General features: G+C 40.7%; 1 protein-coding gene across 21 annotated transcripts in view; it reads left to right on the top strand.

Moving 5' to 3' along the window:
* LOC101146907 (microtubule-actin cross-linking factor 1, isoforms 1/2/3/4/5) overlaps positions 1–18,485 on the top strand; it is a 280,531-nt gene that overhangs the window by 89,043 nt on the left and 173,003 nt on the right. For all 21 annotated transcript variants that reach the window (XM_055392119.2, XM_055392106.2, XM_063700149.1 and 18 more), the window contains 7 exons: positions 183–278; positions 1,907–2,032; positions 4,496–4,648; positions 7,258–7,412; positions 13,908–14,034; positions 14,583–14,766; positions 15,169–15,338. In XM_055392119.2, the coding sequence (XP_055248094.2) occupies positions 183–278; positions 1,907–2,032; positions 4,496–4,648; positions 7,258–7,412; positions 13,908–14,034; positions 14,583–14,766; positions 15,169–15,338 (1,011 nt within the window). The remainder of the gene's footprint in view (positions 1–182; positions 279–1,906; positions 2,033–4,495; positions 4,649–7,257; positions 7,413–13,907; positions 14,035–14,582; positions 14,767–15,168; positions 15,339–18,485) is intronic.

Here is an 18,485-nt window from a genome sequence, read left to right as displayed (position 1 = left end):
TTTGGATTAAAGGAATACCTCTTACTCGTGGGAAGCATTGAGCAGATGCCAGTCAAGTATCTCCACATCTTTTCTGTTGGCTTCTCTATCATTAGCAGAGTTGTACTTGGAAAATAGTATTGCGCATATATATTGAGTCTGTTAAACTCAAGCCCTTCTGTCTGTGTGCTTGTTTATTGCAGGCTTACAGTGCTGCTGTCCAGTCCCAGTTGCAGTGGATGAAGCAGCTGTGCCTGTGTGTTGAGCAGCATGTGAAAGAGAATACTGCTTATTTTCAGGTGTGATGGATTTCTGTGTTTGTGTGTGTGTGTACATATGTATGTTAAAGGTGAGGTTACAAACACATCTGTGTTAGTGTGCTTTTGTTGTATAAACCACCACCTTAAAATTTAGTTGCTTAAAACAATAGTCATTTAGATAGCTCATGATTCAGTAGGTGAGCAGTTTGGGCAGGGCTCAGCTAAGTGGTTCATCTTATCTTGCCTGTCTTACTCATGGCTGCAGACAGGCTGGGGGCTGGTTGGTCCCAAATGGCATTGCTCATGTCTGAGAGTTGGCTAGGTGCTGGAGCACCAACCCATGTGTCTCTAGCATCCAGCAGCTTTCTTCACAAAGTGGCTGTGTTTCATAAGCAGCAAGAGAGAGCGAGTCCTAGAGCACAAGTCCTTTTTTTTCTGCTTCTGTCACATTTATTAATGTGCCTTTGGTTAAAGCCAGACATGTGGCTGTGCCTAGCTTCAAGGTGAGGAGAAATAGACTCCACCTCTTGATGGGAGGAGCTGTAAAATATTATGACCTTTTTTTTCTTTTTTCAATCTGTCAGAACATGAAAGAATGTACTGCTGGCCGGGCACCATGGCTCACGCCTGTAGTCTTAACACTTTGGGAGGCTGAGGCAGGCAGATCACCTGAGGTCAGGAGTTCAAGACCAGCCTGGCCAACATGGTGAAACCCCTTCTCTATTAAAAATACAAAAATTAGCTGGGTGTGGTAGCACACACCTGTAGTCCCAGCTACTTGGGAAGCTGAGGCAGGAGAATTACTTGAACCTGGGAGGCAGAGGTTGCAGTGAGCCAAGATCACACCACTGCACTCCAGCCTGGGCAACAGAGCAAGTGTCTAAATAAAAAAAAAGAAAGAAAGAAAGAAAGAATGTACTTCTTATTTTCAGGTGAGGTGGGAGGAGAAAATAAGCTGTTACCTCTGTTTTTGCCCTAGATTTTTTTTTGAGACAGAGTCTCACTCTCTCGCCCAGGCTGGAGTGCAGTGGCACGATCTCTGCTCACTGCAAACTCCGCCTCCCAGGTTCATGCCATTCTCCTGCCTCAGCCTCTCGAATAGCTGGGACTACAGGCGCCCACCACCACGCCCGGCTAATTTTTTTGTATTTTTTTAGTAGAGACGGGGTTTCACCATGTTAGCCAAGAAGGTCCCGATCTCCTGACCTCGTGATCTGCCCGCCTTGGCCTCCGAAAGTGCTGGGATTACAGGCGTGAGCCACCGCGCCTGGCCTTTTGCCCCTAAATTAAATAGTTTCCCTGATTATTTCATAGTGTGAATTGAAACATTTGATCACTCAACCTTAGGTTTTTCATGAAATACACCCCACAGCCAAATGCTGTACCTAGCCAGAAGTCAAGAGGAAAGAGCAGTGATTTCTGAGGGGGTGAAACAGGCTAACTTTTTGGTAGGGTAGGGTTTGGGGTAGTCAGCACTAATATTTTGCTGCATGGCTTTTTAAGCCCTTCGGTTTATGTTTCAGTGGTCCTTGTAATAAACTGTTACTAATGCAGTAGGGTGTAATCAGCTTTGCTAAGCTCTGCACAGTAAAATTGTTCTTTCTTAGTTAATATTCTGGTGTTCTGATGTTTTGAGCAGAAGGCATCCTTACTTTGTATTCCCATAGTTCTTCAGTGATGCACGAGAGCTGGAGTCATTCTTGAGGAACCTCCAAGATTCCATTAAACGAAAATATTCCTGTGACCACAACACCAGCTTATCCCGCCTTGAAGACCTGCTCCAGGACTCCATGGTGGGTGTTGCCTCAGTGGGGATGATTACTTCTGAGAAAGAGAGTAAACCATATCAGCTGCTGCTGTTTATATCCTTGAAAGCTCCAGGGCAATGGGCCATTGTTGTAATAAAGTTTGGCTTACATTCAAATAGAGTTTAATCGATGTTGTTCTGTCTCTTTCCTTTTTTTCCTTTTCTTTTCTTAAATAAGTTGCTAATAAGATTTCTTTGGGTATGTTATTGAAGTAAAGGCCTAGTCTTCTCCTCTGAGCCACTTTGAGCTCATTATACTTTCTTTGCATTTTTCCTATTTTAATGTAATGGTTGGAGCCAAGGATGAGGTGTTGAGCATGAAGAAAAGGTTGAAGGGGAAAAAAATTCTTTTTTACTCTCTTATGCAAAAAAAAAAAAAAAAAAAAAAAAAACAACAACAACAAAGAAATACACCTGAGTCAAAATTTTCCTCCTTGGTAGTTTTCTTTTGGATGATAATTAAAATTGATTTTAATTCAAAGAAACATTAAAATCTTATTTAGATGTAATATTTGTGCAGTTATTTATGAAGCAATATTAATTTTTAAGAAATAGTTTTACATTCAGTATTTAGTTCAAATCAATTTTATATTCATTTTCTCCAATGAATTATTTCTTCAGGAGTGCTGGTAATTAAATTAGCAGAAAGACTACTTATATTTAGTGAATGTATATTACACAGAGTTGGCAAGACAAGGCTCAAGCTACATCTCAAATTAAAATAGAAATGTATATGCAATAGGGAACTTTTCCTTTGTGAGAAGCAAGGGGAATCTCGCATTTCAATAGAAAAGTCTGAATAAGAGAACTAGAATAACCCAAAACAGTTCATTTTTTTTGTCGGTAAAATTTGAGCATTTGTGAATATAAGTTTTTTTATTTTTATTTTTTTACACTTTCAGGTATTGTAAACCTATGAGTGGTTTTACATTCACCTGGGCAAATAATCTGTTAATTTAATTAATTTGGAATGAAGGATGAAAACCTGACTTTTCAGATGTTGTCTCTAAAATGTCTCTCTCAGAGGTACTGCAAGTATGAAGGAGGAATATAATCATTGGCTATTATCTCCTCCCTCCCACAGAGTACTTTCTGTCATAGGGTAACTCCTCTGCAGTGGTTGTCATATCTTCTCTTCTCGAGGGTCGCTGCTCTGTTCCCTCCTCTCCAGGTCAGGGTCATCGGGTTGGCGGCGTCATCGGGGCATGGAGTCACCTGGGTCTGCTCCTCAGCTTGTCCGTCAGGTTCGGGAGCATCTGTCCTGGCTTCTGGTTCTTTTCAGAACTTTTACCACGCTGAGCACTTGGTCTCTGGAGCTTGAGCTGTTTGGCTGTGGGTTAGACAGAAATTGACATCTTATTGCAAGGAAACTGAAATGGGTAGACCAGCTCTCAAGTATGGAAATGTGGCTGTCTCCCTGATATATTCCATTCCTCTTTCTTAACTAATAAGTTAAAGTTGTATTTCTTCCAATCATGCTCCCGGGGACAGGCACAGGTAGTTTATTTAAGCATTTCTTTTTCTTTACTTGCATATTCTTAGTTCTTTAATGGCATTTCCTAACATTATTAACTCTTTACTCTCATCGCATCTACATCCATCCTAAGAAAGCCCTCTTCTGGGGAGACTGTTATACCTCAAAATGGGCTTGAAACATCCAGGTTAATGGACAAAGTTTAACTTTTACTCTTTAATGGAATTGGTAATGGTTTACTACCAATTTTGTTAACAAGAAGTTTATTCATTTTTAAGATTATTGGATTTGCAGAGATTTGAGAGTTTCAATTTTGCATGATACTTCTTTCTAACCAATCAAATTTATATGAATATAGCACAGCAAATACTAAGAGGTAAACCCTAAATCATTTGTCATGATACCTTCACCAACAGCATTGTTGGTTGAAGAGCTAAGATCTTTCTCTAGAAAGCTTGACTCAATTTAGGAAAATAAAATATTTGGAGTAGAGCTTGGGAGATATAATTATTTTTAAAAATTTAAATAAGTATAACTAGCTTCTCCTAAGCAGAAAGGGAAGAACTGGTTTCTACCAGTGAGAAATTGACTAATAATAATATACCTATTATTGATTTTAACTTTCATGTTCTCTGAATCATGTTTAGATAGATTTTTTATTAGCTTTGTAGCTGTATTTGGAAGCTAGAAGTATTTGTTTTTATTTTGATTTTTGCATGTGGCTTTATGGTTCATTGAAAGTGGCACAGGGAGAAAGCTGCAAAGTTTGAGTGCGAAAGCACTTGGTAGAAGACAGAAGCATTCTCTCCTTTTTTCTTTATCCTTGTCTAAGTCTTTAAGATGGCTCCACCAACCATCCCTACTTAACTGAGAGATGACATTCTCTGAGGGAGTGGAGTATTCAGTTTTCTTTGTTGACTTAGTCACCCTGAGTAGCAACATTAATGTCATTTTGTTTTTCTTATCATTTTGTAGGATGAAAAGGAGCAACTTATACAGTCCAAGAGTTCCGTTGCCAGTCTCGTTGGGAGATCAAAAACCATCGTTCAGCTAAAACCACGCAGTCCAGACCATGTGTTAAAGAACACCATTTCTGTCAAGGCTGTCTGTGACTACAGGCAGATCGAGGTGAGGAGGTAGAAAGGGTACCTCTGGGCCACAGGGGGAAGGAAGAAAGAAGGGAAGCCTTCAGTTAGGGTTATGATGATAAGAAAAGATCAAATTATAGCGTTTTTAAAATTAGAATTTAAACATGCTGAAGTCTCTCCTATCATCAAAAAAAAAAAAAAAACTAAACTAAAAACTTCAACCCTATAATCTTGACCTGCTCCCTGCCTCAGTGATTGGCATCATTATCTACTCAGTTGCCTAAGTGTTGACAGAGATGGTACTTTGTAGCACTTGGGAGATATCCTTGACTCCCCCACCCCTCTTATCCTCCACGGCTAATAGGACCATCAAGTTTGTACTAATTTGTAAATATCCCTTAAACGTACTTTTTCTATCCCTGCTAATATTACCCTAAGAGCATAAGTGGCTGGGTAGAGAGGCTCATGCCTGTAATCCCAGCACTTTAGGAGGCTGAGGCGCATGGATCACTTGAGCTCAGGAGTTCAAGACCAGCTTGGGCAACATGGTGAAACTGCGTCTCTGCAAAATATACAAAAATTAGCCAGGTACAGTGACTTGCAGCTATAGTCTACTCGGGAGGCTGAGGCAGGAGAATCGCTTGAGCCGAGGAAGTGGAGGTTGCAGTGAGCCAAGATCGCACTGTTTGCACTTTAGCCTGAGTGAAACCCTGTCTCAAAAAAAATAAAAGGCATAAGTTTATTTCACTTGGATTATTGTATCAGCCTACCCATTTAGTGCACAAAGGATCCTATCACCAGCATGTTCTTTTTTTAATTTTAATTTTATTTATTTATTTATTTATTTGAGACAAAGTCTCGCCCTGTTGCCCAGGCTGGAGTGCAGTGGCATGATCTCGGCTCACTGCAAGCTCCGCCTCCCGGGTTCACGCCATTCTCCTGCCTCAGCCTCCCAAGTAGCAGGGACTACATGTGCCTGCCACCACGCCCGCCTAAGTTTTTGTATTTTTAGTAGAGATGGGGTTTCACTGTGTTAGCCAGGATGGTCTCGATCTCCTGACCTCTTGATCCACCCACCTTGGCCTCCCAAAGTGCTGGGATTACAGGCGTGAGCCACCGCGCCCAGCCTATTTTATTTTATTTTTTGAGACGGAGTCTCGCTCTGTGGCCCGGGCTGGAATGCAGTGGCGCCATCTCAGCTCACTGCAACCTCTGCATCCCGGGTTCAAGTGATTATCCTGCCTCAGCCTCCCAAGTAGCAGGGACTACAGGTGTATGCCATCACGCCTGGCTAATTTTTTTGTATTTTTAGTAGAGACGGGGTTTCACTGTGTTAGCCAGGATGTTCTCGATCTCCTGACCTCATGATCTGCCTGCCTCAGACTCCCAAAGTGCTGGGATTACAGGCATAAGCCACTGCGCCCAGCGTTTTTTTTTTTTTTTTTTTTTTCCTTTAAATAACAATCCTATGCTTAAATCTTATAATAATTACTCATTGCTCTTGGGAAAAAGCTGAAACTTCTTAATGTGGCTTTAAGTTCTTGAGTAATCTGTCTTTACCTCTCTAGCCAAGACTGGGTCATATCCTTTATTGCCTGGTAAATTGCATTTGTCACACAGTATTATAACTACATACACCATCAGAATATGTGGAAATACAGACTATGCTTGTCTGCTTACCACTGTACTTATTTATTTATTTATTTATTTGTTTGTTTGTTTGTTTATTTATTTATGTTTTGTGACAGGGTCTGACTCTGTGGCCCAGGCTGGAGTGCAGTGGCACTATCATGGCTTACTGCAGCCTTGACCTCCCTGGGCTCAGGTGACCCTCCCACCTCAGCCTCCCGAGTAGCTGGGACTACAGGCATGCACTACTATACCCGGCTAATTTTTGTTATTTTTTGTAGAGATGAGGTTTTTCTATGTTGCCTAGGCTGGTCTTGAACTCCTGGGCTCAAGCAGCCTGCCTGCCTTAGCCTTCAGAAGTGCTGGGATTATAGGTGTGAGCTGCTGTGCCTGGCCAATTGTACTGTTTCTATCTCCAGTGTCCTAGCACATAGTAGACACTCAAGAAATATGTATTATACAAAAGAATGAATGAATTAAAAAATGGAAAAAAAATTTAAAAATGGGACTGTACTTTTGTGTGTCTCGATATTTCTGCCTGTAAGTTAGGGATAATCTTGATCACTTGCCTCTAAGAGAAAGACTTGATAATTCCAAAATGCTTAAACATTTTCAGGGGTTTGGGTGGGATGATAGGAAGTAGGGAGAGGAAATATCATAAAAACAATGTTTTGATTATTCACCTTCCATTAGTTTTTACTCTGGTAGATTTTTGTGCTGAGATCGCTCTTGAGCCTTTATAGTCTTATTATAACTTTCATATTCTGGGTTACTTGACATGTAACAGGTATTTAATACATACTTATTTCCTTGATTTATTTGGTGTCACAGTTTTTCCTGTGTTGTAGATTTATACCCATTATCTTTTGGCAAAAATCAGAAGCCCTCACTAAGTGATAGCAGATCTTTTCTTAAGCAGATTTTTTTTCTTAAGGATTTGATAGCTTTGGGATGAGGCACCAGGTAATAATGGGTTGTTGGTTTATCCATTAGCAATCACTGGTAAATTTATCTCTTCAGATTACTATTTGCAAAAATGATGAATGTGTGCTAGAAGATAATTCTCAGCGGACCAAATGGAAAGTGATCAGCCCCACAGGGAACGAGGCAATGGTGCCGTCAGTCTGCTTCCTCATCCCCCCACCCAATAAGGATGCCATTGAGATGGCCAGCAGGTAACTTGGCTCAGCTGCCACTGGTACACCCACCTCTGCTGTTGGCCTCGGTGAACCAGTGGAGGGATGAGTGTGCATTTGTGATCTTTTTGAACATAGTTGTAAAGTTCCTCCTGGGAGAGGCTTCTCATTGGAGATATCAAGTCTCCTACTGCCAGCCACATAGTAGATCTTCAATAAATACTTCTGTTCAGCTAGAGTATCTTCAGTGATATTTCTTTTTTAAAGAACTCCTGGTTATAAATAGTTTACTCTCAGAAGATTGATTTTTTTTACCAGCCTGGTCAACATGGTAAAACCTCATCTATACTTAAAATACAAAAATTAGCTGGATGTGGTGGTGCACGCCTGTAGTCCCAGCTACTTGGGAGGCTTAGGCATGAGAATTGCTTGACCAAGGAGGCGGAGTTTGCAATCAGCTGAGATTGCGCCACTGCACTCTAGCTGCCTGGGCAACAGAGCAAGACTCTGTCTCAAAAAAAAAAAAAAAAAAAGATTGGGCTGGGCACAGTGGCTCATGTCTGTAATCCCAACACTTTGGGAGGCCGAGGGAGGCGGATCACTTGAGGTCAGGAGTTCAAGACCAGCCTGGCCAACACGGTGAAACTCCATTTCTACTAAAAATACAAAAAAAAAATTAGCTGGGCGTGATGGCAGGCGCCTGTAATCCCAGCTACTCGGGAGGCTGAGGCAGGAGAATCAGAGAATCACTTGAACCTGGGAGGTGGAGTTTGCAGTGAGTCGAGCCGAGATTGCACCACTGCACTCCAGCCTGGGCGACAAAGGGAGACTCCGTCTCAAAAAAAAAACAGAAGGTTGATTTTTTTTGGGGTCATTAGTTATCATTAGTTCATTATAAAAGAGATATGGAAATTATTTACATGATGAAAGATTTCAGAACTTCAGTGGAATGGGCAGCTTCACGTTGATGCCATTTCTTTTTTTTTTTAATTATACTTTAAGTTCTAGGGTACATGTGCACAATGTGCAGGTTTGTTACATATGTATACATGTGCCATGTTGGTGTGCTGCACCCATTAACTCGTCATTTACATTAGGTATATCTCCTAATGCTATCCCTTCCCCCTCCCCCCACACCATCCCCCCACCCCACAACAGGCCCCGGTGTGTGATGTTCCCCTTCCTGTGTCCAAGTGTTCTCATTGTTCAATTCCCACCTATGAGTGATGCCATTTCAGTAGTGACTTATTTCACTCTACGTGCTTTCCAAGAATGTCACCGTCTCTAAATAGGAAATAATCCTTGTCATCTAGAACTACTTTGGTGCCTCCATATTGTGGGAGAAGAACTTTATCTCCAACTTTCATGCTAACTGGTTGACCCTCTCTACCCTTTCCTTTAGAACCTGATCCAACAGCGACTATTGTTGCTTGAAATACTTTTCCTTGAGATTTTTCTGGAAGCATAATGCCTCCTTTGGTTACAGTTTCAGCAGCACTCCTTTAAAATTTTCTTTTCTTTCTTTTTTTTTTTTTTCTTGAGACAGAGCCTTGCTCTGTCGCTCAGGCTGGAGTGCAGTGGCACTATCTCAGCTCACTGCAAGCTCCGCCTCCTGTGTTCATGCCATTCTCCTGCCTCAGCCTCCTGAGTAGCTGGGACTACAGGCGCCCGTCACCATGCCCTGCTAATTTTTTGGATTTTAGTAGAGACGGAGTTTCACCGTGTTAGCCAGGATGGTCTCGATCTCCTGACCTTGTGATCCACCCACCTTGGCCTCCCAAAGTGCTGGGATTACAGGCGTGAGCCACTGTGCCCGGCCTGAGTGGAAGAAACTTTCTAAACTTTTGTCCTGCCATGACTGTCTCTGTCTCAGACTCTGAATTTTTTTTTTTAATGGCAGCTGATTTTCTTTAATTTTATTAAAGTAATATATGGGCCGGGCACCATGGCTCACGCTTGTTATTCCAGCACTTTGAGAGGCTGAGGTTATTGGATTACTTGAGGTCAGGAGTTCGAGACCAGCCTGAGCAACATGGTGAAACTCCGTCTCACTAAAAATACAGACAATTAGCCTGGCGTGGTGGTGCATGACTGTGGTCCCAGCTACTTAGGAGGCTGAGGCAGGAGAATTGCTTGAACCCAGGGTGTGGAGGTTGCAGTGAGCCAAGATAGTGCCACTGCACTCCAGCCTGGGTGACAGAGTGAGACTCTGTCTCAAAAAAAAAAAAAAAAAAAAGTGTGTGTGTATATATATATGTATATATGTACATATTTTGGAAAGTTGGGTTATACTGCAAAGTTTATTGTAATAAAAATTAGCTATCACCGCTCCTTTCCCAAAGTTCCACGTTCCAGAGTCAACTGTTATCAGCTGTTTTAGCAGATTTTGCTGGGTTATAAATCCACATTTCCAAATGTAATTTTTTCCTGCTATTTCCTTGTTTGTTTTCAACTTCAGAAATTATCTATTAACTTCTTACTCTAGGAAATTAACATTTAGCTTTCTATGCACACATATATGCATACACTTCTTCCGTTTTCCAAATGTGGTTATGTCACAGTTTTTGTTTAAGTTGCTATTTTTGTTTTATTAGTTCATGTGTTGTTTAAAGTTGAGCCACATCTTACTCTAGGGGACTATTGTGAGGCGACTGTGCCTTACCTCTCTGAACTCATCCTCTGCCACTCTCCTTGCTTGTACTTAGCTGCAGTCACTCTGGTCTTTCCTCTGTTTCTCACACACAGACAGCATATTCTTGCCTCAGGGCCTTTGGACTTCCTGCTTGCCTCTGATATTTACATGTTTCACTCCCTCACTTTGTTCAGTTTATCTTAGAACCCTCATGGACCACCATCCCCACTAACTGCATGCCATTCTCTGTCTTCTTTACTCATTTTGTTTTTCTTCAGAACTCTTAATACTGCCTAACAGATTGTGTGTTTGTTTATTCTCTCCTATTAGAGATTTTTGTCCATTTTGTTTACCTCTGTATCTTTAGCACTTAGAACCATTCCTAGCACATAGCAGGTATTCAATAAATGGTTATTGAATGAAAGAATGAATGAGTAGGTGAGTGAATATATTTACGAATAAATTATTTTATTTACTTTCTTTACTTTTTTTTTTTTTTTTTTTTGGTTTGAGACGGAGTCTCCCTCTGTCGCCCAGGCTGGAGTGCAGTGGTGCAGTCTGGGCTCATTGCAACCTTTGCCTCCCGAGTAAGTGGGATTACAGGTGTGTGCCACCACGACTGGCTAATTTTTGTATTTTTAGTAGAGACGGGGTTTCACCATGTTGGCCAGGCTGGTCTCGAACTCCTGACCTCAAGTGATCCACCCACCTCGGCCTCCCAAAGTATTGGGATTACAGGCGTGAGCCACTGCACCTGGCCCCTGTTTTATTTACTTTCTTATATAATTTTTGTTTCCTTGGAGTGGGTAATTGTTTTGTTTTTTAGTTTGCTTAGTTGTCCCCAAACTCTCCTACATTACTGTAAAAGGATTCCCAATATGGCCAAACACCACAGGCAGTTTTCATTTTTCTTTTGGAAACATTTATTCTGGACCATTCTATCTTTTTTTTTTTTTGTCCAGACCTGTTCTGTAGGCCCGATTCAGTCAGTACTGTCTCTGTGATACGTGGACCCACTAATTACTAGATTCCAAGTCTTATTTATTAGTGTACTCCCTGATTTGGTGGATTACACTCTCCAATGCCTTACTGAAAAAGGCTGAGTAGGAGGTAAATTTTTTGAAACCTCTTATATCTGAAAATGTCTGTCTTCTTCTTCCTCTAACTGGCAAGATACATTTTTTTGAAATTATTATTATTATTATTATTATTATTATTATTATTGAGATAGAGTCTTGCTGTGTTGCCCAGGCTGGAGTGGAGTGCATGGTCTTAGCACAGGGCAGCCTCCACCTCCTGGGCTCAAGTGATTCTCCTGCCTCAGCCTGCCAAGTAGCTGGGATCACAGGTGCATGCCCCCATTTCCGGCTAATTTTTATATTTTTAGTAAAGACAGGGTTTCACCATGTTGGCCAGGCTGGTCTCGAACTCCTGACCTCAAGTAGTCTGCCCGCCTCGGCCTTCCAAAGTGCTGGGATTACAGGTGTGAGCCACCATGCCCAGCCTGGAAATTATTTTTACTCTAAACTCTGAAATCATTGCTCTATTGCTTTCTAGCTTTCAGGATTTCTTGTTTAGATGTATAGTGCCATTTTCATTCTTTCTCTTTTCTTTTTTTTAGGTTTACATAATAGTAAAACTCATCTTTTGTCATAAGCAGTACTATTGGTTTTGACAAAGGCTTAGAATTGTTTATCCTTCACCGCTATCATGATACGGAACAGTCTGATACTTTTACCTTTTGAAAGAAATCTTTATTTCTCTGCAAGTGTTTAAATGCTTCTCTTTGTCTCTAATCTTTAAAAGGATGCTGTACCTTTGAGTCTTTTTGCATTCATTATGCTAATGAACACAAACTAGAAACTCGTCTTTCAGGTCTGGAGAAGTTTTTTCTTTGATGATGATGATGATGATTATTATTATTATTTTGAGACAGTCTCGCTCTATCGCCCAGGCTGGAGTGCAGTGGCACGATCTTGGCTCAGTGCAATCTCTGCCTCCTGGGTTCAGGCAATTCTCCTGCCTCAGCCTCCCGAGTAGCTGGGACTACAGGCACACACCACCACACCCAGCTAATTTTTTGTACTTTTAGTAGAGTTGGGGTTTCACCATGTTGGCCAGGCTGGTCTTGAACTCCTGACCTTGTGGTTCACCTGCCTTAGCCTTCCAAAGTGCTGGAATTATAGGCATGAGCCACCTCGCCCAGCCTGGATTATTTCTCTTTTCTTTCTTTTTTTTTTTTTTTTTTTTTTTTGAGATGGAGTCTCGCCGTGTCGCCCAGGCTAGAGTGCAATGACGCAATCTCGGCTCACCGCAAGCTCTGCCTCCTGGGTTCACTCCATTCTCCCGCCTCAGCCTCCCGAGTAGCTGGGACTACAGGCATCTGCCACCACGCCTAGCTAATTTTTTATATTTTTAGTAGAGACAGGGTTTCACCATGTTAGCCAGGATGGTCTCAATCTCTTGACCTCGTGATCTGCCCTCCTCGGCCTCCCAAAGTGCTGGGATTACAGGCGTGAGCCACCATTCCAGCCTTATTTCTTTAATTATTTCATTCTCCTTGTTTTTAGTTCTTGCTTTTAAGAATTCCCATTTGTTGAATGTTGGACCTCCTGAACTAATTTTCTAATGTTCTCTTATTTTCTATTTTTTTGTTGTTGTTGCTTTTTTATATTTTTATTCTTCTTTGGGATTTCCTGAACTTTGAATTTCAACTCTACTGAAATTTTAGTGGGAGTTTTGGAGAGAGGGAAGATTAAACTTACGGATTTAATGCCTCCTATTTAACTGATGTCCTGGCTTCTAGTTTTCCATCCTGTTCTTTATATCTCACATTTTTTTCTCAACTTGAAGAAATTCAAGGTAACATGGTGGGTGTGTAAGAGAGTGTGTCTGTGTATTTGTGTATTTGTAAGTCTTCCTGAAATCAAGATTGAATTAGACATGAGATGCTTGGGAAAGAAATCTCAAACCCTTCATACTGCAGTTTTCTTTTTTTTTTCTTGAAACAGAGTTCTGCTCTTGTTGCCCAGGCTGGAGTGCAATGGTGCGATCTTGGCTCACTGCAACCTCCACCTCCCGGGTTCAAGCGATTCTCCTGCCTCAGCCTCCCAAGTAGCTGAGATTATAGGCATCTACCACCACACCTGGCTAATTTTTGTATTTTTAATAGAGATGGGGTTTCTCCTTGTTGGTCAGGCTGGTCTTGAACTCCCAACCTCAGGTGATCTGCCCGCCTCAGCCTCCCAAAGTGCTGGGATTACAGGTGTGAGCCATGCAGTTTTCTTTTGTATACCAGGTGAATTTCTTAAGCTGCTATTAATTTCTCAACATTTTAGCATTTTTGTAAATATTTGGAACACAGCAAATCAGTTTTTAAACATTGATATAATCCTTTTTCAACAATTCTGGATGGGATGTTGTTTATGCCTTTCCCTATTATTGTTCTCTCTGGTTATTTCTTCTCTCTGGCTTGTAATCATCATATTATATCCAGGTAACATTTATGAGATTACTAAATATGTGCTAACGTAATATGCATAATGCTGTAGCAAATCCAAGTTGAAGATCTCAATTAATTAATGTAGTTTAGTTTTTTTTTTTTTTTTTGAATAGAGATGAGGTCTCACTATGTCGCCCAGGCTGGTCTTGAACTCTTGGGCTCAAGCAGTCCTCCCACCTTGGCCTCCAAAAGTTCTGGGATTACAGGCATGAGTTACCACGCCCAGCCTCAATTAATTTAGTTCTAAAAATTCCTGAGATGCTAGTATTTGACTTGTTGCCTTTCTCTGCTCAACATATAAGCTCAATTCTGCTAAGGCAATCACATTTTTCCTTAGAAGGTCTCTAATGTGGAGCTGAAGTCTTACAAAGGTAATAGTCAGGTTCTGTGTTATTTCTAGGGTCGAACAATCTTATCAGAAGGTGATGGCCCTTTGGCATCAGCTGCATGTTAACACCAAAAGCCTTATCTCTTGGAACTATCTGCGTAAAGACCTTGACCTTGTACAGACCTGGAACCTAGAAAAGGTAATTATGAAAACCCTACCCTAGGCTCACATTCTGTTGGCAAGATTTTTTCAGAAGGAGCTTTTTTCATTACTGTGAGACTTTTCCCCACCCAAATGGAGTAAAGTGGACTCAGGGATACCATTTTAGAGTTAGAGACCTGAGGTTCTTACAAGCTAGAAGCAGCAATTTGAATGGTAAAGGAAATTCCTAATTAGAATAAGTAACATCTTTGGTCTTCTTGGCAAGGGTAGAAGGTTGCAGGCTTTTTCTCACTCTGTAAGACAATCATGTCTTTTGCATAAGAATATGTAGTAGGTGAATACTTGTGAACAATTATTAAGAGTTATGTCCAGTGGGGCACAAAGAGTGGTTCTGGGGTGCTGGTAATGTTCTGCTTCTTAATCTGAATGCTGACTAAATGGAGGAATTCAAATTATAAAAATCAACATGTTTACGATTATGGTTTATGCACTCTTTTGTATATATGTTACTTCAGTAAAATGGAGGAAAAGAGGAAGTGTTACATTTTTATTCTGTTGCAATTTCTTCTGGCTTTTTCTTTCTAGCTTCGATCCTCAGCACCAGGGGAGTGCCATCAGATTATGAAGAACCTTCAGGCCCACTATGAAGACTTTCTGCAGGATAGTCGTGACTCTGTGCTGTTCTCAGTGGCTGATCGCTTGCGCTTGGAAGAGGAAGTGGAAGCTTGTAAAGCCCGCTTCCAGCACCTGATGAAGTCCATGGAGAATGGTGTGTGCACTGGAAAGAGGGAAAGAGAGTAGTAGAATGAGAGCCTTTCAAGGGGTTGCTGTGAAACCCTTCATGTAAATGAGAAAGTAACATCACCACTTTTTTCCATTTGAGTAGCTACGAACTTGAGATAGAGAAGAACTTATAGATGAATTCTCAAAATCAAATCATGGAAGAAGTCTGTTGATATTTCAGTCGTTACTGCTCATCAACCTATCACATTTTCTTGTGGCTGTAACATGTTTGGACTCTCAAAGATTAGTATACAATATGTGAAATTTAGGATCAGGTAGGATTCGGCAGAAGATTCCCTAAATAAAGCCTTGCTTTCATTAGTAGGATATCAGGTCTGCTTATCTCTGATGTCGAGCTTACTGGTCTTTTGTGTTTGTTCATTCACAGAGGACAAAGAGGAGACTGTGGCCAAGATGTACATTTCAGAGTTGAAGAACATCCGGCTACGCTTGGAGGAGTATGAACAGAGGGTGGTCAAACGAATTCAGTCTCTAGCCAGCTCTAGGACTGACAGAGATGCCCGGCAGGACAATGCATTAAGGATTGCAGAGCAAGAGGTAAGCCCTAAGAGCAATGTGGATGCTGGTTGTGGAGTGAATGCTTTCAGAGTTCTTTGGATGGCAAAAGAGTATGGCACCTAAGAAATGAGGCAATAGACTCAAGACAGTCCTTCTCAGGAGTTCTTCTTGCAGTCTATAAATGTCTTTTACCTGTGGAGAAGTGTGATTTCAGCTCCATGTGTATTGCTAAATGTTGATTAGTTTCCTACAGAGTTGAGAAGGCAAACAGACTAGTAAATTTTTCTAAGCAGTATATTTGGGCTATGTATTTTGAAACTCCTTAGTAGAGATGCTACTCTTTCTTCTATCCCTTATGCGCCTGTGTTACTTTAAATGACTTGGTTACCTTCAGTCATATGACCAATAAATATAAGGAATGACCTGTCTGTGACTTTGAGCAAGTGAACTCTCATCCCTAGTTTACTTTCTTGTAAAATGGAGATGGCAATGCACGATATAGGGTTATTTTGAAAATTAATGGTATAGTACATATAATGAGCTTCCTGAAAAAGTAAAATACTTTGAAAATGTAGGATAGTATTCTTGAAGTAAAAGCAGCAAATATTTTTTGCTTTATTAAGTCCTCTGAGGCATACAAAGAAAAGTAAACAAAGATCCTTGTTTTTTGGCTTATAGTGTAGTGAAAGAAAAATAAAAAGTCGAAGTTACAATTAGAGACTTCGGTATAAGATATAAGAAATGTCATGAATAGTAACTAGTGTATTTCCAAGCAAAGATTGCTGTAGGGACTTAGAGTGTTTCTAGAACATTTCTAATTAGAATGGTATGAGAGAGCTCTATGAAGGCTATTAAATTTGATCTGGGAGCTTAAAGGGGATGGAAAGGAATGGCTAATGAGGAGGAGTGATTTTTCTAACTTTCTATTTTTTCCCCCCAAACCTGAAGAGAAGAGTGAGAGGGAAGTATGATTTTTACTGGTGGAGAGGGAGGTAATATGAGGCATATCATATGAGCCTGGGAATTCTCATGTGGAAGCTTTTTACTTTTCTATAGGGTGATACAAAATCTATTTGTCCCTGAAAATAGAACTCACTAAGAAATAAAGGTTGACTGCATGCTTTGGGAGGCCGAGGTGGGAGAATCGCTTGAACCCAAGAGTTTGAGGCTTCAGTTAGCTATAACTGCACCACTGCACTCCAGCCTGAGTGAAAGAGACCCTGTCTCAAGATACATATATACATACATACATCTAAAATACCTCTTCCTTTTTAAAACTTTATTTTAAAATAATTTCAGATATATAGAAAAGTTTTATTCTCTTATACCTTTCACCCAGAGTCTCCAAATGTTACCATTTTTGTGCATTTGCTTTATCATTTTATTCTATATATTATACATAATAACATTCCTTTTTTATCTTGAGAGTAAGTTCCAGACATGAAGCTCCTTTATTCCTAAATACTTCAGTGTGCATCTTCAAAAAACAAGGGCAGCCTCTTACATAACCACGGAACAATGATAAACATCAGGAAATTAACATTGATACAGGTTGGGTGTGGTGGCTCACGTCTGTAATCCTAGCACTTTGGGAGGCTGATGTAGGCGGATTGCATGAGACCAGGAGTTCGAGACCAGCCTGGCCAACATGGCAAAACCTCATCTCCACTAAAAGTACAAAAAGTAGCCAGGTGTGGTGGCAGGTGCCTGTAATCCCAGCTATTCAAGTGGCTGAGGTATGAGAATCACTTGAACCCGGGAGGTGGAGGTTGCAGTGAGCCGAGATCACACCACTACACTCCAGCCTGGGCAACAGAGCAAAACTGTCTCAAGCAAACAAACATTGATATAATACTGCTATCCAAGTTCACGCCTCATTAAAATTTCATCATTTGACCAAATAATGCTCTTTACATCCTCATACCATCCATCCCTAGCTACCCCAAGAAGGAAGGTCCAGGATTCAGTCCAGGATTACATATTGCATTTGGTTGCTGTGTATCTTCAGATTTCTTTAACTTGAAACAGTTTCTCAACTTTCCATCATCTTTCATGACCTTAACATTTTTTTTATGACTGCAGCCCATTTATTTTGTAGAATAAATGTAGAATATTTTGTCCTTCTGTTTGTGGTTATCTGAGGTTTCTTCCTGATTAGTGTTAGGTCTTACAATTTTGGCAGGAATCCTGCAGAAATGATACTGTGTCCTTGGTATATTAGTGTGTCATATAAGGATGCATATGACATTACTGGTGATGTTAATTTTCATCTCTGGTTCCTATTTTCCCGTTGTAATTACTAAGTATCCTATGGGGAGGTACTGGAGACTATGATTTTTTATCAAATTTTCACCAACTAGTTTTAGCATCCATTGTTAATTCTTGACTGAATCACTTCTTAGTATCATAGTTGCCAAAAGCTGCTTTTCTAATTCTGTCATTCCTTCTACATAAAAAACATGTACATTCTATGGAAAAGGAAAAACCAGGCCTTCTTTCCTTTTCTGTAGTTTGTCTTCCTTCCCTCCCTCCCTCCCTTTTTTTCTTCCCTCCTTCCCTTGCTTTCTTCTTTCATTATTTATTTATGTCAATATATACTCATGAATTCTTATTTTATTCAATGGTGTGTAATTTGTTACTGTCATTGTTTTCATTGTTTTGATGCTCAAAATTTCCCAAAGTTAGCCAATGGAAGCCCCTTCAAGCTGGCTTTTTTGTCCTTTTAACATGTCCCCATCATTTTTTGAGTTATTTCCTTCTTTCTCTTTTTTTTAAATAGAGATGAGGTCTCACTATATTACCCAGGCTGGTCTCCAACTCCTGGCTTCCAGCAGTCCTCCTGCCTCAGCCTCCCAAAAGTGCTGGGATTACAGGCATGGGTCACGATGCCCATTGAAGTTCTTTCTTTTTGACAAAATAAGATCTTCCAGGTTCATCTTGCTTTTTCCAGTCTCAACCCTGGAAATCAACTGTTTCTCCAAGGAGTTCTGATTCTTTTGGGCAGAGAATATTATTTAGAAACTAAGATCTGGGTACCGAATGTACTCGTTGTTGGAGTATTATTGCTTATAGGCCCACTTAGCAGACAGAGCTAGAAAACATAGGCCGGGTGTGGTGGCTCACACCTATAATCCCAGCACTTTGGGAGGCCAAGGCAGGTGGATCACCTGAGGTCAGGAGTTGGAG

Source organism: Gorilla gorilla, chromosome 1, assembly GCF_029281585.2.
Source record: "Gorilla gorilla gorilla isolate KB3781 chromosome 1, NHGRI_mGorGor1-v2.1_pri, whole genome shotgun sequence".
Lineage (NCBI taxonomy): Eukaryota > Metazoa > Chordata > Mammalia > Primates > Hominidae > Gorilla > Gorilla gorilla.
The sequence above is the reverse complement of the archived record's forward strand: the minus strand, read 5'-3'. Positions and strand labels throughout refer to the sequence as shown.